This window comes from Mustela putorius, unplaced genomic scaffold (genome assembly GCF_011764305.1).
Source record: "Mustela putorius furo isolate JIRA1106 unplaced genomic scaffold, ASM1176430v1.1 tig00000450_pilon_pilon_pilon, whole genome shotgun sequence".
NCBI lineage: Eukaryota > Metazoa > Chordata > Mammalia > Carnivora > Mustelidae > Mustela > Mustela putorius.
This window is the reverse complement of record NW_025421385.1, coordinates 2,537,141-2,562,540: the sequence shown is the minus strand read 5'-3', so window position 1 is coordinate 2,562,540 and position 25,400 is coordinate 2,537,141. Positions and strand designations below refer to the sequence as shown.

At 60.5% G+C, this 25,400-nt stretch overlaps 1 protein-coding gene across 8 annotated transcripts in view; it reads right to left on the bottom strand.

The window, feature by feature from the left end:
• Positions 1–25,400, bottom strand: part of RPS6KA2 (ribosomal protein S6 kinase A2) — a 294,983-nt gene that overhangs the window by 12,082 nt on the left and 257,501 nt on the right. For 5 of the 8 annotated variants that reach the window (XM_045080056.1, XM_013044355.2, XM_013044356.2 and 2 more), the window contains 7 exons: positions 23,789–23,895; positions 15,327–15,429; positions 13,020–13,150; positions 11,855–11,980; positions 4,346–4,435; positions 2,379–2,537; positions 854–1,015 (listed from right to left, as the gene is read on the bottom strand). In XM_045080056.1, coding sequence (XP_044935991.1) covers positions 854–1,015; positions 2,379–2,537; positions 4,346–4,435; positions 11,855–11,980; positions 13,020–13,150; positions 15,327–15,429; positions 23,789–23,895 — 878 coding nt within the window. The remainder of the gene's footprint in view (positions 1–853; positions 1,016–2,378; positions 2,538–4,345; positions 4,436–11,854; positions 11,981–13,019; positions 13,151–15,326; positions 15,430–23,788; positions 23,896–25,400) is intronic. The other 3 variants (XM_004769583.3, XM_045080055.1, XM_004769585.3) reach the window with 1 other exon arrangement.

Genomic DNA, 25,400 nt, shown 5'->3' with positions numbered 1-25,400 from the left:
CCAGCGTGGGGCTCAAACTCACGACCCTGAGCTCGAGACCCGAGCTGAGATCAAGAGCCGGCCGCCTTTCTCCTGGGACTTGCTGTGGGCTTCAGCGCTCTGGCCCGGTGTCGGCAGCAGGCGGAAGGGTCCGCACGCATGCGACATCCTCTCTCCTTCCCGACGCCCAACCCCCAGCCCCGAGCCTGCCTCGCTCCAGCGGCCGCTCAGGTTTTGTTGTTTACTTAAAGCAAGGGCCTGGGTTTGCCTCCATAAACACAGCAGCACCGTCAGAGCCTGGGGGAACCTTCCCCAGGGTGCCTAGAAGGGGCAGGCGTACGAGACGGGGCTGCCGAGGCTCTCCGAGTCTCCGGGTGTGGCTGAGAGCCCTCACCTGCGCGACACCACGGGTTTCATCTTGGATCCCGCAGCGCGGCTTGCTTTGCTCTGGGAACCGTCTGGACCGGAACCCTGGCATGACAGGAACCCACAAACATGCAGCCTCCCCTGCCTGTGTAGCGGCAGATCGACTTCTGATCACAGGGTCGCAGGGGACCCGTGAGCTCCCCTCCGGGGGGCATGGGACACGGCCTGTGCTATCTCAGGAACTCCGGCAGTGGCGTGGAGCTGACCCAAATGGTCTACTGCTCGGTAACAGGTTTACAGAAAAGCGTCACCATTAAAAACTCAAATAGGGGAAGGATAAAATAAACTGTGTCTGAGCGAGGTCAGTGGCTGGTTCTTTTTCTGACTCATTTCTCCTCTCTAACACGACCGCTAAGTCAGTCTAAGTAAGTGACTCCGACGTGCCAAACCGCCGGCACCCTCCTCTGCCGAAGGAGCCGGCTCATGCCGGCCGGCGCAGGGCTCTTACCTCGGGGGCCACGAAGTTGGCCGTGTAGCAGGGCGTCATCAACAGCCCGTTCTCGGCCCGGAGCTGCTTGGCAAACCCGAAGTCGCAGATTCGGATGGACTCGGGGTTCCCAGACTCGTCCATGTACAGAATGTTACTCGGCTTCAGGTCTCGATGGACCACCTGGAAAGGCGGTGGGCAGGGTTGGAGCAGGAAGGGGAAGGGGAGCATTCAGAAGAGAAGGGGCTTTTCGGGATTGTGACTTTGAGCAGGTCCTGCGGCTGCAAGCCGGGGGGCTCGGATGCTATGCTCTTTGGGGTAAGTACGCAAGCAGCCGGCCTGATGAGAGAGTCACATATGAGGAAACGTGACGCTGTGTTCAGGTGACAGGCACGAGATGATTTCTACAGACAGATGTTCACTGGGGGCCCAGCACGCTTCCACGCGGTGAGGGGCTCCCTGGATTGCGAGATGGACACGCAGCCTCTGTCGGGGGGCAGGGGACCCAGGGGCAGCGACCCAGCGATCGACCGGAATCCTACAGCAGCACCTGTGGGGGTGAGGAGGGAGGTGCAGGGCGTCCCGAGCACAAGGGATGGGGTTGGCAAAAGCCGTCCTGACGTCTCAAAGCCAAGCAGCTATGTGGGCACACAGACGTTTCTTCTGATGGGGATGGAGGCTGATGGTGAGCACACGCGTGTGCCCTCACACAGCCCGGAACCTGCACGTCTCCACGGTCCTGTTAAAACCCAGGGACAGGAGATGGAGGGAAGCTGAACGGACACTCGCGGGCAGAGGCCCTGTGGGCAGGGGAGCGGGAGATTGGGGCCAGGCCCATTACCTCCCTCAGGAAAAAGAAGCCCATCTGGAAAACCATCATCCCCAGGGTTTCCTCTAGAGTTTGACTGTCCTGGGGAAACGCTTCGCACTCCCACACTGCCGGGTGAGCACAGAAGGGCCTGTGGTGTGGTCCCGGAGGAACAGCCTCCTGCTGGCAGGTGGCCGCGTTTCAAACGCTCGTGAGCACAGTGGACAGTGGAGGGTGGCCAGCGACAGCGCTGCCCGAGTTGCGGGATACGCTGGGAGCAAGGGGATCCGAAGTGGAGCCCCAGGCGAGAGCCCCAGGCGGGAGCCCCAGCCCCGCCACTCACTGTGCGCGGCCAGCCCCAGGAGACGCTTCACCTTGGTCCGCTCTGGTCTCCAGAGTGGGTGAGATCAGAGCTTGGGGCTGCATGAACGGAGAGCAGGGGCGGCGCCTGGAGCCCAGCGAGGTCCCCGGCAAAGCCAGCTCTCTCTGTCTCTGTCATCGGTAGGATTCCTTGGCGCTGGCTAAAGAGTTCCGTTGTCAGTCGATCAACGGGGCCCTTGATCAGCCCGGATACATTTCCTCTATACCTGGTCCAGGCAAACTTAGTTTCCCTAGCTCGCTGCCGGCCACACTGTGTGTGCAGGGATCTCAGACACGGGAGGGGCGGCGGTGACGCAGGAGGAAGCGGGACAAGCCGGGGAGTCCCCTCCAGGCTGCGGGGGAGGGCGGCCGGCTTACCCCCTGGGAGTGGAGGTAGTCCAAGGTCTTGGTGATGGTGCACAGCACGTCGCTGGCCTCGCGCTCGGAGAAGTAGCGCTGCCGCAGGATGCGGTCCAGGAGCTCCCCGCCCCGCATCAGCTCCATCACCAGGTACACCAGCTTCCCGTCGTCATAGACCTGCGAGGCAGAGAGCAGCGGGTGGTCACCGCGGTCCCCGTGCCTGCGCAGCCGCCTGCCGTGGGGGACGAGTGCAGCCCTGGACGCGGCACTGGCCAGTGCAGAGACGGGGGGCCCCGTGCTCCCCACGGTGTGAAAATAAGGCTCCGGCTGAAAATGAGTGAATGGCTGATGCCGTCACACCCGATGCAGCCCTTAGGGAAAACCAGCTTTAATAATCTGCAGCAAAGCAGGGAATGAGCCAGCGAGGCCAAGAGCCGGCAAGGGCCAGATCTGAGCTGACACGGCTTGTCCTGCTCCAGTCCCTCCGCTGCCCTGGGGACCTTCAGAGCTGTCGGCCCAGAACCCAGCGCCTCAGACTTCAGCGTGCACGCCACGGGGGCTCTCATTAGCAGGCGGAGTCTGGCCCAGTAGTGCTGCCCCAGGATGCGGTCCAGCAGGCCTGGCTCCTGTCCATCCGGCCCCAGCCCCGGGGGCCCTCCCTCGGGCTGTATCTGCACTGCTGACCTAGGACTGCCGGGCAGGAAGGGGAGACGGACCGACAGAATCTGCCACACCGTGGAGTGCTCTTATCTCGGGGAAGCGCTGATCAAGGGAGCTTCCCCACACCACCTTCACTCTCACGAACTAAACAGCCCCAAACCTCTCTCCTCTGGCTCTTTCCTCGACATGCTGAGTGGACAGCAGGTGTCGGGAGGACCTCGTGGGAACGGGGCAGAGCATGTAAACACAGGTTGTGTTCAGCTTGTGCATCAGTGTGATGCATCGGGAACAATTCACTAAAACAATTTGCTTGACTCTGAGCTCAGTGCAGCCTGTAAAGTTGATTTTGGTGCATTTATTTCCAATTTATGCCTCAAAAAAATGCTCTACTTTTGAGAATGGACCTATGATGGTGTCTTTGGCTCAGAATCACCCACCCCAACAGAATGAAAGTGCTTTGAAAAGCTTAGAAGTCTTCTGATGAGCTGGTTTCTGCTTTCGGACCTTCACATAAATAAACCCACAACGGCGGGGACACGGGGCTGCACTGCGGGGGAGCCTGGGACCCACGGGGAGGAAGCCGGTTCACTTTCCACAGGCTAACACGGGGCCTTGCTCCATACTTTCCTCCGAGGTGAACCGGCACTTGGCAGTGCCCTGGGTCCAGGAACTGACAGGGCCCAAAGGGAAGTCGAGGCAGCCCCGAAATCTTGAGCCCCGAAATCACAACCCTGGCATCGTCGTGGACTGCGAGGGTGAAGGTGGTGAGGTGACAACTCTGCCCCCCCCAGACCCCGCCCCACCCCCGGCCTCCGACCCCCGCCCCCCCCCAGGCTCTGCGCTGGGCTTCCGAGGGAGCGGACCCCTCCCTTCCCTCTCCTGGGCTGGGGACCACACACGACCCAGCAGAGGCAGAGGAAGTTGGAAGGAACCCCACGGCCACTGCTGGGCCTGGGGGCTCAGATCTGACCCAGCCGCGTCTCAGCCACCCCCGACTCCCCATTTCTGCCATGTTTGGCAACGGCCCCAAGCAATAACCCATCTGGCTTCGCCTTGGCACCTGCTCCCTGACCTCCCTATATCCCACGCCACCCGGTTTGGGAGTGCGGGGGTGGGGCGGGGTTGCCCTCGGAGGGTCGGGAACTCGAGCAGCTCCCGGGTGATCTCGAGGGGCCTGCGGTGGGTACTGGCTCCCGCACACACTCCGGGGGGGGGGGTGGCCGTGGCTGACCCGTGAAGAGAGCCGCCCTGAACCCACGCTGGCCTCAGGGCCGGGCGAGGAAGGGCGCACCAGGCAGCGTCGCCGCTGCGTGGGGACCACTTACGTCTTTGAGGGTGATGATGTTCGGGTGCTGCCCGTACCTCAGGAGGATCTCGATCTCCTCCGAGGGGTCTCTCTTGCTCTTATCGATGATCTGGAACGAGCAGAGCGCCAGACGTGAGGCTCCGGGACGGCGTCGGCGCTCAGACCGTCTCTGCCTCCTCCCCCGCCTGAGCTGAGGCTCAACCAGGGCAAGTGACAGTCACCTAGACGCTCACGGCCATCCTCTGTCCCAACTGGCGTGAGCCTCAGACATGAATTCCCAGGTATTACAGGGCTGGAGAGAGAAGGGGGCTTGAGGGCTTACTTAGGCCACCAAAGCAGCAGGTGTTTCAGCCACCGTGGCGGGCTCTGTGTGGGTGGCCCGCGCTCTCCGCTCTGTCCAAAACGAGCCTCCAGCTCCCGGCCTCACCGTGCAGTGACACACAGGCCCAAAGCGGGACCGTGTGCGTGGTTCCCCCCAGGAGACACCCAGGCCGGTGTGCACGCCGAGCCGGCTGCTGTGGCTTAAACACGCAAACGCTCCTTCCCCTCTGTCACCCAGCGCCTGTGTCCCACGTCCGAGGGTGACAGCCACACCCCCCACCCGAGAGAACAGATGGCTTCTGAAGGCAGGACGGGCGCCTCAAACAGGGGAGCCGCGGGGGCAGGGGCGGGCTGGTCCCTCCGGAGGGGGCTGACTGTGCCCTTGCTGCGGCTGCCGCGGGCCGGAGCCGGTGGGGAGGCCGCATCCCCGGCGTGTGTGTCAGAGATGACGCTCAGAACGGAAGAGCCTCGCTGCTCCCGCAGGAAGATTCGCCGAATTCCGAGGCTCCTCGGAGAACGAGCCGGCGCGCAGCCGCCGGAGCAGGACGGAGATGGGCTGTGCCTTCTCTCGGGTGACACTCCGAGCGGAGCTCTGCGTGACACTGTCTCTTCCGCTGAGCTGAACAGCGAGCTGGGCAGTGCCGACCCACTGCGGGAGGCTGCCCTGGATGCCCTCGTCCTGCCCCTTCGCTGTTTGGAGATCACCCGGGGCCCACGCTGCTCTCCCCGGCTCGGTGCGGGAGCCCCCAGCCAGGCTCCACCAGCGCGGCAAGCCCTGTGCCGTGTGCTCGTCAATAAGCGGCAAGTTAAGTGCCCTCGCTTGACACCTTTTCCTCCTCTTGCCGCGGGCAGCGCCACTGACGTGCTGGCTGGAAGGTCAGCCTGGCCTCCGTGAGAGACGTGCCGGCGGCCGGTTCAGCCGTGGGGTTCCGGACTCCGCGGCTCTGACCGCGGGCCGGCCAGCGCTGTGTGAGGATCCCTTCTGCGCCAACAGCCCACGGGTCATTTGAGCTCTGGGGGCCGTGACCTTCTCTTTGAAATTTGAGAAGGTTAAAGGACATTAGTGGATTTTTTAAGAAAGATTTTATTTATCAGGGAGAGAGAGAGCACAGAGGCAGAGGGAGAAGCAGGCTCCCCGCTGAGCAGGGAGTCCGATGCAGGGCTCGATCCCAGGACCCTGAGACCATGACCTGAGCCGATGGTAGACACCCAACTGACTGAGCCACCCAGGTGCCCCACATTAGTGGATTTTTAAAAAATGAATGGTCGATTCATTTTTTTGGATAAAACTTCAGGATAAAAGCAGTGTATTCTCAGCCTAAATCTGTTTTGTCACCTTCACAATGGAGTTGGAAGCAGGAGGCTTTCCCTCTCCTGCCAACGGCCAGTTACAGGACCAGATGGGGGGACTGCACAGACAGGCCCTCCACGGGGCCGGGGGCTCCTCCTTCCTCCTGTGGGGTCTCCCTGGGACAGAGCTGACCTGAAGCCCAAGGGCAAGGCCGGGCACAGCAATGCGGCTGCGGCCACTCAGGGAGGAGCACGGGTGGGTGTGCAGGGGGAGGGGACACCCGTCCTCCGTGAGGCCCGCAGAGGCACAGTTCCCACGGCCGTCCCACGGGCTCCCACCAGCCTGCGGATCCGGGCAGGGCCGACGCGGGGTCCAGATAGCAGCACGTCCTGCTCACACCCGGGCTCTTGATCCTGACCGCTGTCAGCAAGTGCCGGCTGCTTTCACCCACCAACTGGTTTCTGGAATTATCACTGTCACTTTTTTAAGATACGGAAGAAGAGTCTTCATGGAGACGCTGAGCCATGAGGCAGGGTTACTGGTCCCCGAGCTCAGGCTGCTGTCTCTGCAGGGGGACGGCAGGGCCCAGAGAGAGGCTCTGAGCGCTCGTCTAGACTCGGCAGGGAATGGGTTTCTTCTCTGTGGGGTCATTTTCCCAGGATTGCCCTTGATCGACTTGCTTCTTGTTCCGAAGGCGCCGGTGGATCAAGGTCTTTATTCTGAGAACAGTACTGGGCTACAAGCGCAGGAAGGAATTCCGGGGCGGCATGGTGACAAGTAGGGCCCGCTCTCCCCTCCGTGCTGGGGCTGAGAGCCGGCGGAACCACAAAGGGTCAAGAGGAACGTCCCCGTCATTCTTGTCCTCCAGTGGCCACTGACGGCAGGCAGGACACTGCCCGGGGTTAGCCGCCCCCCCCCCCCCGCCACGGCCCATCAACGAGCCTCCTGCCATGTTGCCTACGGGCTAAGTCAGCACCCGCGGGACGCAACGGAGGGCAGACGCGGGCTCTCTCTGCTGGTGAAGCTTATGGGGACGGACGTATCAGGAGCATTTCTCTTTTCTTCCTTTTAGTCGGTCGATCAGTGACTTATTAATGTAAGCTCTGTGCCCAGCGTGGGGCTTGAACTCACCACCCTGAGATCGAGACTGCATGCTCTCCCCGCGGAGCCCGCCAGGCGCCCCTCACGTCCATCAGTACTCCTGGCTGCCGGAGCCGGGGAGGGGTGGGAAGAGGCGTCGGGAAACGAGCCTTCCCCGTCCTCAGCTTTTCCTCTTCCGACTCTGCACCCCTTCAGCTTTCTCTTCCCAGGCTCCCCCCCCCGGTGCTCCCCTCCTGGGACACTGAGTCCCGCGGGGCAGTGGGCCTAGCGGCCGTCCAGAGGAGGGGCTCCCCGGCTTGCTGCGTGCCCCGGAGGCGGGGCATTTCCACAAGCTTCTCCCAGGACCAATGTCAGGAGTGCACACGGGGTCGGGTGCGCGGCCGTTCACAGGATTTCACAGACGACTTCTCCCGTACAGTTAATTTAAGCAGATGGCACAGTGACAGGACTGGGTTTTCCTGCTGGAAAAAATGAACATTTCCGTGCCCATCAGTTTTCCTTCTAAAAATAAGCTCTATTCATGTCAAACATTTGTCTCCGTCCGGCTGCGTTTCTGGTGGCTCCAGCGTCCACATCAGAGCATGAGCACAGGAGTGCAGAGGCTCTTGTAACTGCCTGTGGGGACACGAAATGGGCTCCATGTCGGGACAGCCTGCCCAGCCCCCTGCGGACATGCGTGGGCGCCCAGAGTCACGGGCACCTCCGCTTTCTCCAGTTATACCTTCACTGGAACCAAATGGTCACTAAAACCACATGTTTTCCCGGCAGATCCCACGGTTGGGCTGTGACCTTCCTGCTGCCCAGCCGCATTTGCTCTGTGTGGCGCTCTCAGGCTTTCCCGGTCTGGAGGTCGCAGAAGGCAGGGGTTGGGGGGAGCCGGAGTGCAACTTTCGGGCTCCAGCCCTTAGAAGCGAGGTCCCCACCCTAGGGAGGTCACGGGTGTGCATGCTCGGATGTCAGTGACTTTCCCACTTACGGGCTGAGTGTCCTTGTGTTGTTGACGTGTCGGTCTCTGTGCCCCCACGGTGAGGGTGACGTCGTCCCCCACGGTGCCATGACCATCAGCGGACCTAACAGGCAGAGCACGTCGAGTCTGGTGGCAGACAGCGAAGTGCCGTTTGCCGTCATCACCGTCGTCAGAACCAGGGGAGAGAATGTGCGTACGTCCGACTTGTCTCATGCCTGGGGCTCCTGAGCCCGCGAGCTTCAGCTGTTGGATTGTTGGCTCCTTAGAAATCCACTGATGTTTGTGTTTCGAAACCAAGGATGGAAATAGCAAAAGCAGTCCCTCGGGTGTGCACATGAGGTCCGTGCCCTGGACCAGGGGTGTGCACGTGAGGTCCGTGCCCTGCGACCAGGGGTGTGCACGTGAGGTCCGTGCCCTGGGGCCAGGACACATCCAAGTCATAGTCTGCAGACACCGTCTGGAACTCTCTCGAGAGGCACCTGCACAGGCTTCTGAGAGGCTGAGACATTTACGGACATTAAGGCAGCTTTTCCACGGAAAATGAGCTCCGATAGGTTCCGAGGCACCTTCCCTTCCACACAACGCCAGGAACTCTTCCTTTGATACGAATTGGCTGGCCGGGCCTGCCCCACGCACTTGAAATGCTGCACAGGAAGCTGCCGCGCAGGGTGACTGCAAACCCGTCACTCTGGTCGACTGGGGACACACTGGGTGGAGAGGTTTAAATACGGCCTTCAAGGTCGTTAATGTGATGACAGAGTAATTATAGCGGCAAAATCAGGCACCCATAAAACAGAGAAATAAGCTTAAAGCAAAACACAGTGATATTTCCAAGACGTGAGAGCTAATGCATCCTGCGCTCCAGGACGGCCCCCCTGGTGGACCCCGCCCTCCTCGGGGAAGGCCGTGCCCTGGCAGTTCCCGCTGCGCCCGCCAGAGGGCCTGCCCTGCCCGAGTCGAGCACAGGAAGCACCGGGCTCCCGCGGTCCTGCGATGTCATCCTGAGACCAGGAGCAGAAGCAAAACAGAGAAGGCGTCCACCACCCTCATCTCCCAGACTCCAGCCCGCTGGAGTCCTCCTGCAGGAGACAGCTGACCCTACCCCCGGCCTCAAAGGATGCTTTAGGCTGAGGTTCTCAGCCTCAGCACTGCTGACATTATGGGCTCGGAGATCCCGGGACCAGGATGGCGGGAGGGCCCATTCCGGGCGGGACGCTGTGCTGCGTTCCTGGCCTCGGTGCATGATAAACCAGGTGTCTCAGACATTGCAGTGCCCCCCAGGGAGGCAGCAGCACCAGCCCCCCACCCCCACTCAGTATGAATGCCCCAGGCGGAAGCCCCTGCCCCCTGGCCACAGTCCTGCTGTCCATCAAGGTGGCTGCAAACCTTTTTCTGCTCCTTACTCAGTGGGGTGGTCTGAGTCACCCATGCAGGCAGCGTGCACGCGAGAATCTTGCCCGCACATGCAAGAATTTGCATGGCCGGGTCTGCTGGGGGCTCGCGTGCGAGCCGGGGTGCGGGGCTGAGCTCAGCAGCGGGGCCTCAATGGGACGCCTGTTGACCAGAGGTCCAGCTCGCATGCCAAGTCACTAAAGGCCGCGCTCTCCGTGCTGGGCTGCTGAAAGCCATTCTTCATTTTACAAGTTCTTCCATCTCCAAGTGGGGACACGGTTTCTCTCCCACCAGTCAGCTGACACAGAAAAAGGCCAAAGAATATTTCCATTATGTTCTACCTGGAAAATGCTGACAACGAGACAGAGGAGCGAGCTGTAGGATGTTACATTTTGGTACCGTGTGGGTCCGTCCTGAATACGGAGCTCTTTGCCTTGAAACGCCCGCCAGCTCCTTCTCCTTTGAAGCAAACCCAAACCGGGACCCGGAACCTGACTGCTGCTGTCCCAGCAAGCAGCGGGCACGGGCGTCCGACCCACCTCTGGGTCGCGGGGCTGCGCGGTGCAGGACCCAGCTCCTCCCTGCGCGTGCGGAACTTAAACACCTTCCAGGCAACACATCACCACCCAGCACGGTCTCGGGGAGGCTGGGGAAATCCTCAAGTCCGCCAGCTCACTGTCCAGGGAGCGTCAGGGCTCGGAAGAAGGAACAGGAGGACCCGGCTTTCCGGGCCGCGGCCCTGTGCCTGGCTTCTGGGCCCTGGGCTGAGATGCCCCAAGTTCCCAGTGCAGCGTGGCCTCAGCGAGTGGTGGGGACCGAGGCGAAGCCACAGAACAAAGCCGAGTTCAGACGGTGCAGTTATGAGGGCGCCAGCCGTGGGGACAGTACGGGAAACACACCACTGCCTCTGTCAATGGGAGATTTATTTTCAGAGGCACAAAACGCAGCTGAGCGGCCTCACAGAGGCCGGCTGTGTTCTGGAAGGCAGCGTGGGCACGGAGCCACCCGGACAATGCGCCGCGTCTTTGTGCTCCCTGGAAGCCGCCCTTGTCTCCAGGACTGCGGCCGGTCTCCTGACATGGCTTAGGAATTCAGCCATGAATTCCTTGAGAAACGACAGAGGCAGAAGACATTCCCCGATGGCCACACACGCACGTGAGACGTGTGTGCCCTACACTCCGGGGTACGGATGCAAGCCCCGCCTGGGACCCACCACAGGTGCATGCCCACCTCTGGCGCAGCGTCTCCACAGGCACCCGGGGTGTCCACGCACGCACGCCTCGGAACGCTCCCAGGGACTTGGAGACACGAAACTCCTCATCAGCTCAAGTCTCAGAAATGCACGGAGCCCCGCACGCCCGTTCTGCAGGGGTCCCTGCTGGCGACGCCCCTGGGTTCCCGGGGTCCTGTCAGTCCTGCTGAAATACGGGGTTGCACAGACTCTCGGTGCTTGGCTGTCTTTGCAAACCTGTATTTCATTCTTTCTGGCTGGAGGACTTCAGGGTACATCTGTCCACAAGCCAGCAATTTCCAACCCAAACTAGACCAAAGGGCTAGTTTGGGGGAGCTCGTGTCTTTTTTTCTTTCTTCTTTTGACAGAGTTGAACATTTTCTCAGTGCAAGAAGCAAGGGGCATAGGTGACCCGTGAAGGAATGGGGTCCTCCCCCGGCAGGCGTCATTTTGAACAATGTCTTCTGAGCTTAGGAAGGGCTCCTTTTACCCTGCCGCTGCCAGACACGCTCCATATGTGCCCCAGTGTTTGGCGAAGTGCACGCTGGTGCCACGTGGTGTAGACACGTCTGGGTCTGGTCCTGCTGATGCTGCAGGCTGGACCCATCTTCTCCAGAGTCCCAAGGTCAGTGTGCATTAGAGCATCTCTGGCTGTCTTGTGCAGAGAATGCACAGTTTACACTTTTTACATAAATGTGGTTATACTTTTGGCCAGAAGCTTTTGCTCTAGTGCACATCACCAACCAGAAAACTTAAGAACCTGGTGTTTGGGATTTCCATATTGGATATCAAATCGAGCAGTAATGACAGAAGCTAAAAGTATTATGTAGAGACTGGGTTCTAGATGATTCTGAATAATTATTACTATCTACCACCAGCTCTCTGTTTACCGGTTTATGCCTTAGACATTTCTTTGCTTTAATTTTTGGTGACTGTAGCTCCCCCCCAAACCCCGACCCCCTCAAACAACACGGCTCCTGTCCCCCAGTTGTATTTTCCAAAATACGGAGCGCCCAAATCTTTCATTCCAGGGTATACTGTACATAAAGCTACGAAAGGTGGTCAGTACTTAAATGTTGGATAAAACTGAAAATATTCATGATCCGCAAAATAAGTTTTGAACGGGTAACCCAGTGTCACAGCAAACTGTAGTCCGTCTTATTCGAGCTTGTGGGACGGCATGCAGAGAGGAAGCTGGCTGGCTGACGCGCGTATGTGCTCTTACCTTCACGGCGTACTCTGCCTCCGTAGCTTTATGCACACATCGCTTGCACACGGAATAGGAGCCCACCCCGATGTCCTCCTTGATCTCGTAGCCGTCGCTGAAGTGGACGTTGTTCCCGTGTAACTGCTGTGGAGAGAGCCCAGGACGGGGCTGCTGTCAGAGCTCGCGCGGCAGAGGCACCCAGGGCACGGGCAGCAAGGGGGGCCCGGATGGCGCACTGGGGCTCCCAGAGCGAGCCCAGGAGATAAGGGGATTGTGAAGGTCACGCAGCTGGTCAGCAATGGTTAAAGCTTAGGTTAAAGCAAAGGTTAAAGCTTAACCTTCTGGGCATGAGCTTAGTTTTCAGACCATCCGACACAGAGTCTGAGACTCTGGAGGCGGGAGCACAGAAGGCTGCCGGTGATGGGTATGTGGCTCTGATGCTTGAGGTGGAGCAGTGTCTGGTGTCCACATCTACAGGGGCTCATACCCTGTGATGTCCCATCGCAGCCCCCCTCTGCCGTGTGCACGAGCCTCCACCCACGCACTGAGAGCACAGACAGAAAACCACCACTTAGCCGCCGTTCACGATGGCACATGGTGTACGCTGTCATGTCAGGTGTCCCCGTTAGACACACTGTGGGCTCCCTAACGGCCCCGGAGAAAGATACATGGAAATCTAATGCCACCTCATCTTCCCTGACTTTGTCCTTACGTAACATACAATCACAATTCCTTCTTAGAATTCTCTGCATCTGGTTTCACTTATTGGGTGGAAAACTCCTTCTAAAAATGTCATCTGAATCGATCTCCCCAACAGTACATTTCAGAACAGGAAGCGGCTCCCACAAAGCCAACCAGTCTCTTGGGGGAGCCGACTCGATCCACACAGCGAGGACGCGCCTGTCTGACCCCTGTGGGGGCCCCAGCCACAGACACACCCCAGGGGCGTTCTGACCAGAACTCTTTCCCCTTCATGAAGGTGGAAGCAGAGCAAGGGTCGGAGGCACGGTTCTGCTCACCAGGAGACTCGGGGACGCCCGGGAGGGTGGGAACAGAGCGGGACCCCTGGCCCTGGCACCAGCACCCCGGGACCCAGCCTGGCTCTCCGTCCACGTGGACACAGGCTGGAGCCCCGCTGCCCACACCTGGCGGAGGTGCGTGCCGCCGGCGGTGCGGGGATTACCTGCACGATGGGGTGAACCGCGGCTTTGAGCAGATCCTGCTGCGAGGGCTCCCGGACCAGACTCGAGGCCACGAAACTGAATCCTCTGAAGAGATGGTGTGCGTTGGCGCTGGGGGGCACGCCGGGGGAGTCTGCAGGCGACAACGAGACCGCTCAGCCTCCGGGACGGGCTCCCTGGTTGGAATTCTCCAACCACTGTTGCTTAACTTAGGACAGCGCGCAGTTTGCCTTTGTGCTGGGCAGTCCCTCAAGTGCCAAGGACACAGAAAAATCGTTCTTTGCACTTAAACGTTAATAAGAGGGAGAACTTTCTAAGTACGTGAGCTTAGTGCGTGGCTGTGCTGAAGGGTAACGGACTGTGAAAGGGGGTACCCCGCATCCTGTCGGCGAGATCCTGCCTGCGGAGTGGGAGCGCCTTGCGCTGGGCTTACCATCTTTTTCTTTTTAAGATCAAGCCAGCACTCAGGCTGGTTTCCATCCCCTGATGTGCGTGAGTCAGCTGCCCGCTGGAGAGTGCGCTGGCGAGAGCCGCCCGGGGAAAGTTGAAAAAGCCCTCAAACGTCCTCGTCAGAAACACCCACGGAATCATCAGAGTTGTAAGTTTTCTCTTATCCAGCTAATGTGTCTGCTTTTTAAGTACTGCGCCGAAAATCAGCACCCTGCACGATTCTCAAGCGTGTTAAATTCTACTTATGCCACTTGTCACTCAGGCGTGACCCCGGCACCCACCAAGTGTGGGCAGTGGTGGTGACACCACGAAGACCCACCTGAGCCCCCGCCGGTCGGCCTGAGCCCGACCGCCGCGGCTCGGTCCGTGCAGGGGGAGGCAGCCCTGGTAGAGCAGGCATGGCAAGGTCATTCCGAGGCAGTGCGTATCTGATCTGCAAAGTCTTCATTCATGAATGAAAATGCAGCAGTTCAAGTTAATAGACCTGCTGTCCCCCAAAAAGCACACACACTCCCCAGCAGCTGTAAATGAGCCTCTTGGGCTAGGCTCCACGCCAGCCATCAGCCGGGCTGCGGCTAATTCTCCAGGATAAGCTGGGATTCTTATCTAAAGTCCTAAGGAGGGATTCTTATCTAAAGCGCTAAGTAGGACACTGGAGTGCCCTGGGGGTTCAAGACTGCTTAAGGTTGTTGGATCCCCTGGGCTTTGGTGGAGACCCTCAGGGCAGTGCACGGCAGTGCAGGGCACTTTGGGAGAAGACAGACCTCAAAGATGAAAATCTGTGCAGGAAAAAGGCAGACAGCAGGAAGCAAGCCGGGGCGCGGAGCCCTGGGTCTGGAGCGGCTTGGCACCCGCCGCGCCTCAGCTCTGCTGTCTAGCAGCACATCGTTTTCAGAGTCTAAAAACGACTCAGCGGAAGCTTCTGGGTTTTAATTAAGCTTCCCTAGTCTAGCACGGTGGGGATTTATTTCCCAGCACCCACAGCCCAACTCAAAGGAAACAAAGTGGAGCCTCTCTTCCAAGTTTCTCCACGTAGCGTTTTGTATCTGACCATCTATTTGTTTCATGATTATCCCTAAAAATCATAGGAAATTTCAAGTTCAGAAGTAGTAAGAACCCCCAAAGATAGGAGATCTCTTTATTTTCTTCACATAACACCATTACGTAACATACACCGACTGACACGGACTGACCGTGTTCCCCCACAATCGGTTTGAAGCCCGACCCCTCCGCGTGACTGTCTTTGGAGATGAGGTCTTTCGGCAAGTCATGAAGGTTAAATGAGGTCGGGAGACCTGATCCAGTGGCCCTGGCGTCCTTGTAAAAAGCAGGTGAGACAGCAGGGACCACGCTCTTCCTCCTCAGCACGGAATAAGGCCGCGGGAGGCCGTGTGCCAGCCGGGAAGAGAGCCCTCCCCAGGAACCGAAGCGTCTGCTGGCCATCTGCGGCTCGGGCCGCACAGACGCGGTCGGCGGCCTTCCTCTCCCCCCAAACCCTCTGACTACGGGAGGGGCTGGCACTGCCCGGAGGTTCCCTGCTTGTGCGTGCCTGAGAGGAGCGGCCCCTGGAACGCAGCTCAGAACAGGAGACAGCGGAGGGGGTTCGAAGAACCCTGGGGGACTTCCAGACCAGATGTCACCCAGGTGGGGGACGGAGAATCCGTTCTCTCACCTAAAGCTTAAAGGCGGAGACGAGAGAACAAGAAAGTCAAACAGAGCCGACCGGCACCCTCCATGAAGTGTTCTGGAACACCAGACCTTCAGGCTAAGTCGCGTCCCTAACTGGCCGGGGAGGAGGAGGAGGAGAACCGGGGTGGGACAGAACTCTGGGCTGGCTCGCCCTCGCCACCGGCACACACCTGTGGGCGTCCGTGCTGTGAACTCGGGGTCAAAGTGGAAGGTGTCCTCGGGCCTGCCCACCGCTGGTTTGAAGGGCGGCTTGATCTCCTTCCTGTACAGCTTCTGCGGGGAGAGCAAGACAGGACGCTGAGGACCACGGACCACCTGGGGAAGACGACGGGCGACAGCAGAGCCGGTGGCGGTGGAGGGAGACGGGCCTCGCACACGCCGCCGGGGATGCACCCGTGGCCGGCTCTCTGGGATGCACCGAGTGGGTTCGGACACACGCAGAATGCTGTATCTGTTACGTGTTTTTATCGTGGAAGGTATTGGATAGAGCTGGACGCTACCAAAGCCATGACTAAACCATGAGGAGTTGGACACCTGCTACGTATCCTCCATTGAGGGCGATATGAAGTTTTCAACCTTTCTGGGGGGCAGAATGTTTTTCTGAAGGATCTAACCACCCCCCCGCCCCCACTCCGGGAACAGCAGGCAAGAGCCCCTGCTGCCTGGCACCCAACTCCTGCCCTGCCCTGGCCACCGTGGGGCCAGCGCCTAGGGGATGCTGGGATGGCCCCCAGCTAGAACGAGCCAGGTCCTTCCTCACACAGCCCAGAGCCCGTGACCGGCACTTCCAAGTCTCCAGATGGAGACTCACGCTTCTCCAGAATGGCCTGACCTCTGCTGCACAGAAACTCCAGCCCCCCACCGCTTCCCTCTGACACTGGCCTTCTTGAAAACGCCTACCAACCCGGTGATATTGTCGCCTTAGGCAAGGCAACAATGTGTTGTTCTGGGGAGATGCAACATCTGGGAGAAAACCGTGTGGAAGCCTGGGAGCAAGGTGGATAAAGCCAAGGAAGGGCAGGAAGGGGGTGTGGGCAGGTGAGGGAAGCTGGGGCCAGTCAGGGGGGTGGTGGAGAGGCACGGGGGCCTCAGGCCTCCACCCTGGCTGGGGCTGGGGGGGCAGCCGCAGTGGGGATCAGAACGCCCCCATCCTGGGTCGCTCGGTGGGCCCGGGGCATGGAAGTCATGGCGCTGGCCGGCGTGCAAAGATCCTGGTGGGCTGGTGCATGGGCAGCAGGGCTTGGACACCAGGAAGGGGGTCTGGCTGCAAACATTTGGGACGAGTTTTCCCAGTTCTGCCTGATCAGAGGGGACCACCAGGCACTTTCTTGGTGCTTCCGCTCAGCAGGCCTGGAGACAGGGACCCTGACGGCTCAGAAAGCGGTCGCAGTGGCTGCCTCCCAACTGTGCTAAATCTCTCCATAACACAGAAAAGCAGCTTTTATCAGCCTGTCTTTACAGACAAGGAAACCAGGCTAAGACAGGTTGGCTGAGCTGTGTGAGGTCAGGAGTGAGGGGGGCCAGCGGGGGAGGACCTGGCATCCTGATCCCCTGTTACAGCAGCGCTCAGAGTGAGGGAAGGTCCAGCTCGGGCAGGAGGGCGCGAGGCCCCGATCCCTGCTGGGAGCACACCCTTTTGGAAGCCGAGGTGGTGGTGGGAACTGCCTGGAGTGATGGTTAGAACAAAAGCCGGACACGAAAGTGTCTGGCCGGTGACCGCCGGGCTCCCCCCTGGTTTCACGAGCCGCGGGCGTGCACAGGACAAAGCTCCGGGTGTGCCCCTGGAGCTGCCAGAGGACAATGTCCACCCTCGATGATCTGCTCATTTCTTGCCCCAGGTGAACAGATTTCATTAGGAATTGATTTACTCTGTAGGCTCTTTCCAGAAATAGAAAGACGCTACGTTCCGCGGTGACGCACTCTGGGGTGGGAACAAACGCCCCTGGTGTCTGCACCTGTCAGAGCAAGTCGCACGAGGACCGGCGAGCTGCACGCTCCGACTGAAATGCTGCCGTTACCGAGACCGGTGGCCCCGGCGCAGCCCCGTGGGGCTCAGACCCTCCCTGCTCGCACCGGCGATGCTCCCGGGGTTAACCAGTGTCTGTCCTGCTCCAGGAAAACTCATCCTCTCCCAGGGCGGTCATGCGTTCTCTTGCTATTGGGGGGTGGGGAGGGCGGTGGGGGGAGCAGAGGGACCGCGAGGGGAAGGTGGGGCACGTCTCAACCAGAGCCCCGTCTCCCACCTTACGCACATTCACTGACGTGCACACGGCGCTGGCTCTTACTTAACCCCAACGAGAGGAGAGACGTTTGCCCTTGGAGCTGAAGGTCAAACATTTCAGCTCCTCTTCCGGCTCCGGCTCCACCAACACACGGACCCCTGGGAGCAGGAGGCCAAGACCTGCCCCCAGCCTCAGGCTTTCCCGTCGAGTCAGTTTTGCTCCACGGTGGAACATGGTGGCACCTGGAGGCATCGGCGGTGAGGACCGGGGGTGTGTGCAGGCGCCCAGCGGGTAGAGGCCGTGACGTTCCTCTCCCCTCTGCGGCGCTCGGGACACCCAGGAGCCTTGCTTCCCGTCCGACCACCAGCAATATAACTGTGCCCCAGCTTGGATAAGAAGCAGGGCGGGGACGTCGAGGTGACTTTCCACGTTCCGTCCCTCCCTGCAGAAGCCTGCCCGAGTCCGCTCCTTGTCCTGCGGCCCTCCGGCCCTCCCTCCCGCGGAGGACGACAGCAAGCCTTTGAGAGTCCAAGCGGCCCAAGAAAGCACAGGTGCCTTGTCTGACCAAGCTGACCCTCGGGGCCACATGCTTTGCCCCAGACTCCCCGCCCCCCCACCCCCGGAGCAGCACAGCGGCCCAGGTTGACTTCCTGGGGAGACACCGCTTCCCACTTTGCAAGTCTTCACCGTAAAGAGAGGGAATTCAGAACCGCATCTGTCCCCCGGCAGGGGTCGTGCCGTGCACTTTGTCTGGGTGGAGACGACTGCACCTTCAACTCAAGGACTGAGTGATGACTCGGGAACACACATGGACGTGCTCCCTCCTGGCTTCCCCCGCCCCAGGACGCTTATGCCTGTCGGCGCGGCGGAGAGTCCCAGTTCCCTCCTTCCCACCACACACCCAGCCCGGGGCATTTCCCTAGACCAGTCACAGATGCCGGCCATCCTATGGCGCGATTACGGCACCGGGAGACCCGGACTTCACCGGCCTTGTGCATGCGCACACCTGCTTCTCCTCGTGCTTTCGAACCGCCTCTGTAAGCTGCTGTTTCATTTAGAAGATCCTAACTGACGGAAGGAAGAGCATGGGAGAGCCCACCAAGGCCTTCCCTGGCAGGTCCCTTGGCCCCAGAACACCGGTCCCTGGTCTCGATCTGCCTATGAGCATGGCCTGTGCAAGGGCTGCCCCAGAACCCCACCCTCCCGGTCCCCAGGGGGCTGCAGTTTCATCCTGGTTCCCAACAGGGAGCAAAGGGCTGCCTAAGTCACCCCGTGCCCTCCACACTGGACGGCTCCCTTACGCAGTCTTAAAGACCGGTTGGTTTCTTCCTGTTACTGGGTGAACTTTTGGAATGAGTTATTACACAAGCTTTCTTCTCCTGAATCTAAGCCAGGAGAGGGTTTGAGGTTTTAGGGAAAAGGTCACCTTGCTTCTCATTTTGAAGCGTGAACCACCGTACGAGGGTTAAATCGGGAACAACTGGCAGCAGCATTTTGCATAGGCTTAGAGCTTGACAAGATGCATTGTCATTCTGGCCCAGATTCCCCTCTCTGAGCCTCTAGAACAATCCATCCCACACTGACGGAAAGAGAATGGGGTCTCACGATCAAATTCACCGGGCACCGTTTTAAATCGTCTCGCTTGTCCCCAGATCTGAGCATGACACGAGTTGTAGCCACAGGGGAACGGATCACACATCAGGCCAGGATACGCCGGGAGGCTCGGAGCAGGTGCACCAGGCCTATTCATACGGGGACAACCTTCCGATGACCGGGGGGGGGGGACCCAGGGGTGCGTTGAGAACCAGGGGCGCGGTGAGAACCGTGATGGGTAGTGCCGTAGGAAGCTGCTTCTAGCTCGGGGTCACAGACCTCACATCTGCTTTCTGCAGGCAGCTTTGGCTCCAGGCATCTCAAAATGAACATTCTCTAGATAGGAAAGGGCACAGCTATAGATTACTCCTGAAACAGCACTGCAGAAATAATGGGGAGTGGTGCCTGGCTTGGGGGGCAACAGGGGGAATTCAGATGGCCCCAGTGCACCCAGGGGGATCTGATGGGTCGGTGGCCCATGCAGCTGGACTCTGTCTATACGAGCTCCCCCTGCCAAAAGCCACTCCAGCCACGGCATCTGGACTGACCACACTGCAGAGCCGGGGAGTGGGTACCACCGAACGGAGGGTCCCATCGGGCTCCACGAAAGGAGGAGCTCTGTTGGCATATTTAACGTGGGACGAAACTGATGGCCATCTTCCCACCGAGCAGTGGGAGGCGCTTCCTCTCCCTGGACACAGGCGCTGAGATCCTGGCCAGCGGCCAGCAGCTCCCGAGAACCGAACCCCAAAAATCCACTCAGCACAGGCTTGTGGGCAGGAAGACTTCCCTCTGCTGCTGCTGGTACGCATGAGTGGCCGGGCGGGGGGCTCTGGCCCACGCTGCCCCCTCATGCACGGACCCTGGGCTCTCTTCTCACTGCCCTGTGCCTTGGTTTCCCCGGGCGTCCCTTCCAGAGCTCTGAGTAACCACGCTTGGAAGGTTCAGAAATGGAAAGAGAAGAACTGGAGTGAGAGCAAGCTCCTAGACCCTGTACACGTCGTCACGATGGGTCCTGAACGGTACAGCCAAGTCCCAGCCTCTGCCCGCAGGTGTCGGGCCCACGGCCAGGGGCGGGAGGTCCTCCTCGGGTGTGTGTGGGGGATCCTGTGGCCCGCAGCGATGGACTCGCATGCAGCGACAGGCGGAGTAAAGGGGCGTGTGTGTAGGACACCCCGGGACCCCTGCCCAGGGCTCAGGGCCGTGACTGTAATTTCTCATGTGGTTCAGGAGACTGAGTGGCTTTCAGGAAGAGCCAGTCCCAGCGGACGTGTGTTCGCTCGGCTTTGCGGGCAAGTCTGGCGGAGCAGACGGACGCGGGCAGCGGCCCCCATCCCTGCATTCCGCTCCGGCAGGTCACCTGAAAATTTCTCCCGGCAGTTTTGGGTCACAGAGGGAAGCAGACAGTGAGATAAATATGCTTACACTCTCCGGGCGGATCCCGAGGCAGGCTCTGGGTTTGCGCGCCCAGGCAGAAACCAAACGGGTCCGGGGAGGGCTTTGTGCGGTCGTCCCCGGCCTCGGCCGGGCACAGGGAGCCTCTGGTAGTCACAGTTTTTGTCAACGCTACTGCGCTGTGGTTTTCTGAACTAAGTTGCTGAAACAGAGTGAGCACATCTGGACGGGGAGTTAGGAACATTAGCCCCTGGACACCTGCCGATGCCTTGTATTTTCGTGTCCGCTTTCTCCAGCACGGGTCGGCCGCTCGCTCAGTGAATGGCTGGGGCCCGAGGCCGGCCGTGGCAGCCGGCGGCTCGCAGCTCACGGGTGGGTAGGGAGGTGGAGATGGGGGTCAGGGCACTCATCTGCTCTCCGGGAAGCCCGCAGCAGCACAGACAAGGCTGCGGTCCCGAGGAGAGCTCTGCTAGGAGCGTCTCGCCGCACCTGTCAGCTCCTGCCCCCGCTCTCCGATGGCTCAGGCTCACCGCACACGCCTCTTCTGTGGCTGCACCAGACGCCTGCCTGCAGCAGTCCGCTGTCGAGACCTGGAGGATGGCTGTGTTTTTCCCCTGCCACAGCGTGGACCCCCTGCTCGTTCTCCTGGACGTGGGCAACTGCCAAGTACTACTTAGGAAATAAGTGAATTTTCACTACAGTCACGACTCAGCTCTGTTCTCCCTAAACCATTTCCTGGCTGCTTGCGTTCGGGGCTTGGGAGAGAATCCTTCCACTCCTCTGTCCCTGCCTCACCACCCGCGGGCCAATGTGGAAGTGACAGTGAATATGGCTGGTCCCCGTGAATCTGAAGGGCCTCTCTCAGGAACAAAATGAAGTTAAACGCTAAAAGCACCGAAAGTCTGATTTCAGTCTGATTACTTTGAAATGGTTCGGCACGCCGCCTTCTTGGTGCAGACGTCCAGGGACGGTGTTCGCCCTGGCAGGGACCTGGCCCCAGAAGCGGAGATGAGACCACCCGTGCACACCGGGGCTGGTCTCCCCGCGGCATGCCCGCCGGTACGGCTCCTAATGCCGCAAGGAGATGCTGGGCTTCTGCTCCCAGCTCCCAGCCCTTTTCCGGGCTTTCCGGGACGCACATGAGCCCAACCTCTGCAGTGTTCAAGGTCATCACAGTGCTGTGAAAATTCCAAGCATTCCACAGAGCTGTCTTGGCATCCCCTCCAAACACCCCCGTCTTCGGCGTGGCACCCCTTCTTGGCTGAGAGAAGCATCTGTCCACAGAGCTCGCAAGCAGCCCCTCCCGAGCCAGGCTGCTGTGCGGAGGGGTACCGGGGCCCCGGGGCCCGGCCTCCCCTCTCTCCTGGCTGCAGCCACAGATCTGCATCCCACAGGGTCCGGCCCCGGCCCCAGCCATCCCATGCTCCTGTTTTCTCGTCTGCTGTGTCGGCAGGGGCTGCGGTGCCCCGGAGAGAGTGGGAGAGCGGTGGGTCCCGTCCTGAGAGCCTCTCGCTCACTCCCTCACTCATTCACTGTCTGTCAGGGGCCCCTTCGAAGCTGGCGGTCTCGGAGCCTGGGGGACGTCTCTAGGACGTCTCTAGGACACAGCCAGCTGGCCCGAGACCTCATCACAACCCATGGGACAGAGTTTCTGTGCCGGGTGGAGCTCAGAACTAATCGGGAAAGATCCTCAGGTACCGCTCTGTGCGTGGAGGGGAGCGGGCAGCCGCTTTGATTCTCCATTTCCACTTCCCACCTTCCTGGACGCAAGCTGATGCCAACCCGGCCCTTCAAGCAGGCTCGTGCCCCTGGCAGGGAGGTCACAGGTGTGCCAGCCTCTCGAGCGCCAATCTCTGGTCTCGGCGTTGGAAAGGATCCCAGCCCTGTAAACGCTCCGTAATCAGAACCACAGAAGCGGGTTTTAAGGAAGCTGGTGCTCCCCGGGTGGGAGGACTTTCAGAAGGGGCAGAGGGGTAAGGTCAGAAGCTCTGGGAACAGCCGGTTCCATCCAGCTTTGGGGCAGCACCTTCTCGGGGTAGTGAGCCCCGGGACCGGGCGGGCTGTCACGGTGCCGCTGCCGTTGGAGCTTGCCGAGGGGACAGGAAGAAGACAGGGAGCTCACAGCCTCCGTCCTGGAGAGGACGTTAACGTCATATATGTGCATATCCTGTTAGCATCTCCCGAGGTTAATTAGCTCGGGACACGAAGCCCCGGATATGCCTGCTGTGTGCACCTCAGGAAAGGACCAGCAGACACTGCCAGCCGTGGACGAATGCCATCCCTGCACACAAAGCCCAGCAGTGGCTGCTCCCCATGCTGACGGGTCCCAAGGCGGCTCCAGGCAGCTGGTGGCAGTGAGACTCGGGACCCCTTGGCCAGCGGCCAGTGGCGGTGTGGTGTCGGCCCAGAGAAGAAAGCAGAGGTTGGACGTGTGATGGGCCCCTTCCCCTACCCAGGGACATCTGGGCCCCAAGTCTATGACCAGTAGAATGCCTGCGAGGTCGCTTCAGCCAGAGCCCCTCAGATCTACACCCCCGCCCCGCTATAAATCCCACCACCCCGGCTGCTCACACCTGAGCCCCATCTCTCCCCCCGGTGGCAGAGCCTGAACCTGTGGTCCCTGAACGCATCACCATGGAAGTCCTCCTTGTCACTAACAAGTGCAGCCAGTAACTTTGTCTTTAACAGTCTGGATGTTGTTTTCTTACACGACTCTGTGAGAGCGCCAGCTGCGTAGGCCTGAGCCCAAAACCAGAGACCGGGAGGGCCTCCCAGAGCCCAAGATGCCAGGCCCTTAGCACTGGAGAGGCCTGTGCAGCCTGGCCCAGTGGCCTGGAGACCCCCAGGGGCCCAGAGACCTAGTGACCCCACATCCTGGAGACCCACAGGCACCCAGAGACCCAGAAAACCCGCAGCCCAGCAGCGCTGTGACCCAGAGAACGAGCAACCCAGGAGCCCAGCGGCCAGAGACCCAGAGAACCAGCAGCCCAGAGGCCCAGCGACTCCATAGCCTGGAGAACCACAGTGCCCTGAGACCCAGAGAACCAGTATCCAGTGGCCTGGAGATGCACAGGGACCCCGAGACCCAGAGAACCAGCAGCTCAGTGGCCCAGCGGCCTGGAGATCCCCCAGGGGCTCTGAGACCCGGAGAAGCAGCACCCAGCCGCCCAGCGACCTGGGTCACCGCTCAGCGACAGGTGACCCCTGCTTTGTCCTTAGTGGTGGGGGCGGCTGCGGGGTCATCGAAGCTGTCTCTGAAGTGTTGAAGGGCTCTCAGGCCCGGTGCTACAGTAAGGGTGGGCCCTGGTCTGTGCCTGTAACATGCCAGGCTGTTCCGAAGGCCTCTGAGAGGGCAGCCCGGCCGGGGGACAGGGCCACAGGCCCCTCTGGTCTGCACCAAGCTGGTGCACCCCGCACCTCACCTCGTCACCCGTGTGCGCTGGGCATGGTGATGCGTGACTTACATTCCAGTCTATGGTCACAAAGAAAGGGTGCCGCTTGATCTCCTCCACTCCGTCGACACCAGCGCCTGTCGCGAGGACAAAGCAGAGGTTAGCCTCAGAACAGACCCCTGTTTCCATGACTCGGAGCTTCTGCCCGGTGGCCTGAGGGGTGGCGGGTGCCCAGAGTGCCTCCTTAGAACTTCGTCCTGCGGGAAGGGCCCCTGTTCACCGGACTCACAGCCCACAGAAGCCACGTTCTGCCCTGCAGGCCTGTAACAGCACCAGGGACAGGGGCAGGGCAGGCTGGAAGCTTCCCACTGCGGGGGGGGGGGTGCCAGGGAAACAGGAGGGGGAAACTGGAGGGGAGCTGGAGGGGAGCTGGAGGGGAGCTGGAGGGGAGCTGGACGCCATGACAGGCCGTCACAGCCCAGCTGCATGTGGGCATCCGTCCCTCCCTCCAAGTAGGCACATCCCCGACATGGGGCTCGAACTCACAACCCCGAGCAGATCAAGAGTCACATGCTCTACCCTCCGAGCCATCCAGCCCCCCCGCCCCTGCCGCTGCCCCATCAAAGCCCACGAACGCTAGCTCAGGCTGGCCTTCCGGGAGGGGGACGTGCGGGAGGAGCGGGAGGGCAGGCTGCAGCACCGAGCACCTTGTCCGGGGGCTCTGGTTTGCAGGGCAGGGGCAGACAGCAGGACGGGACCCAGAGAGACACTGGCGTCCACACCTGGCCGCGGGCCCCCAGCGACGGCGCGTACGTAGTTCTGCTGGGTCTGCTCGCTGTGCTGGCCTCTCTCTTTCCTTTGCTGCTTATGTTAAATCCTGGGACGGGGGAGCAGGCGCGGGCTGAACTGCAGAGTGCGGAGGGCTCGGGGCAGGGAACCTGCTCTGCCCGCTGTGGCGACATCATGACACGTTTGCGGGAGCTGCACAGGCAGCGTGAGGCCTGACGCGGACGCTGACAACGGGGGCTCATCCGTTAAAGCGAACACGCGCACTGACATCAGCTTGGGCTAGGGGACCTGCCTGGGGCCGGGCGCGGGGTGGGGGGCGGTGTGAGGGAACTTGCTGTACTTCCTGCTCCATTTTTCTGTAAACTTAACACTGCTCTAAAAGTAAGTCTGTTATTTCAGGAGAACCCAAAGTCTCAGGCCCTAAGAGCTTTGGGTTTTCTCCAGGATGGAAAGGCAGGAAAGGAGCCTCCGTGGGCCAGGGAGGGGGCTGGGGGCCCGGGGATGCGGGAAGAGAAACGGGCTGCATGGGCCAGGCCACCTCCAGCCAGCTCCTGTCTCAGGTCTGGGGACGGAGGTTCGGTGTCACGTGGTTTGTGAGACACACTTCCCGGTACTGCACCCCAGGCTCTGTAGGCCCAGCCGTGCTGTAGGTCAAGGCCTGGTCTCTCGGGCTCCTGTTCGGCCGGCATCCCAGGAAGGTGCTGCTGGCGGCCGGCTGGGACGGGCGGGAGCAGGAGCAGGTGTGCGAGACCGCGAAGCCGCCCCAGCTGATGATCAGAACCAAAGACGGGGTCCTGGAAACCGAATTTCTAGCTGGTTGGTCGGAATCACAGGGTACGCCCTGGGCGGTAGG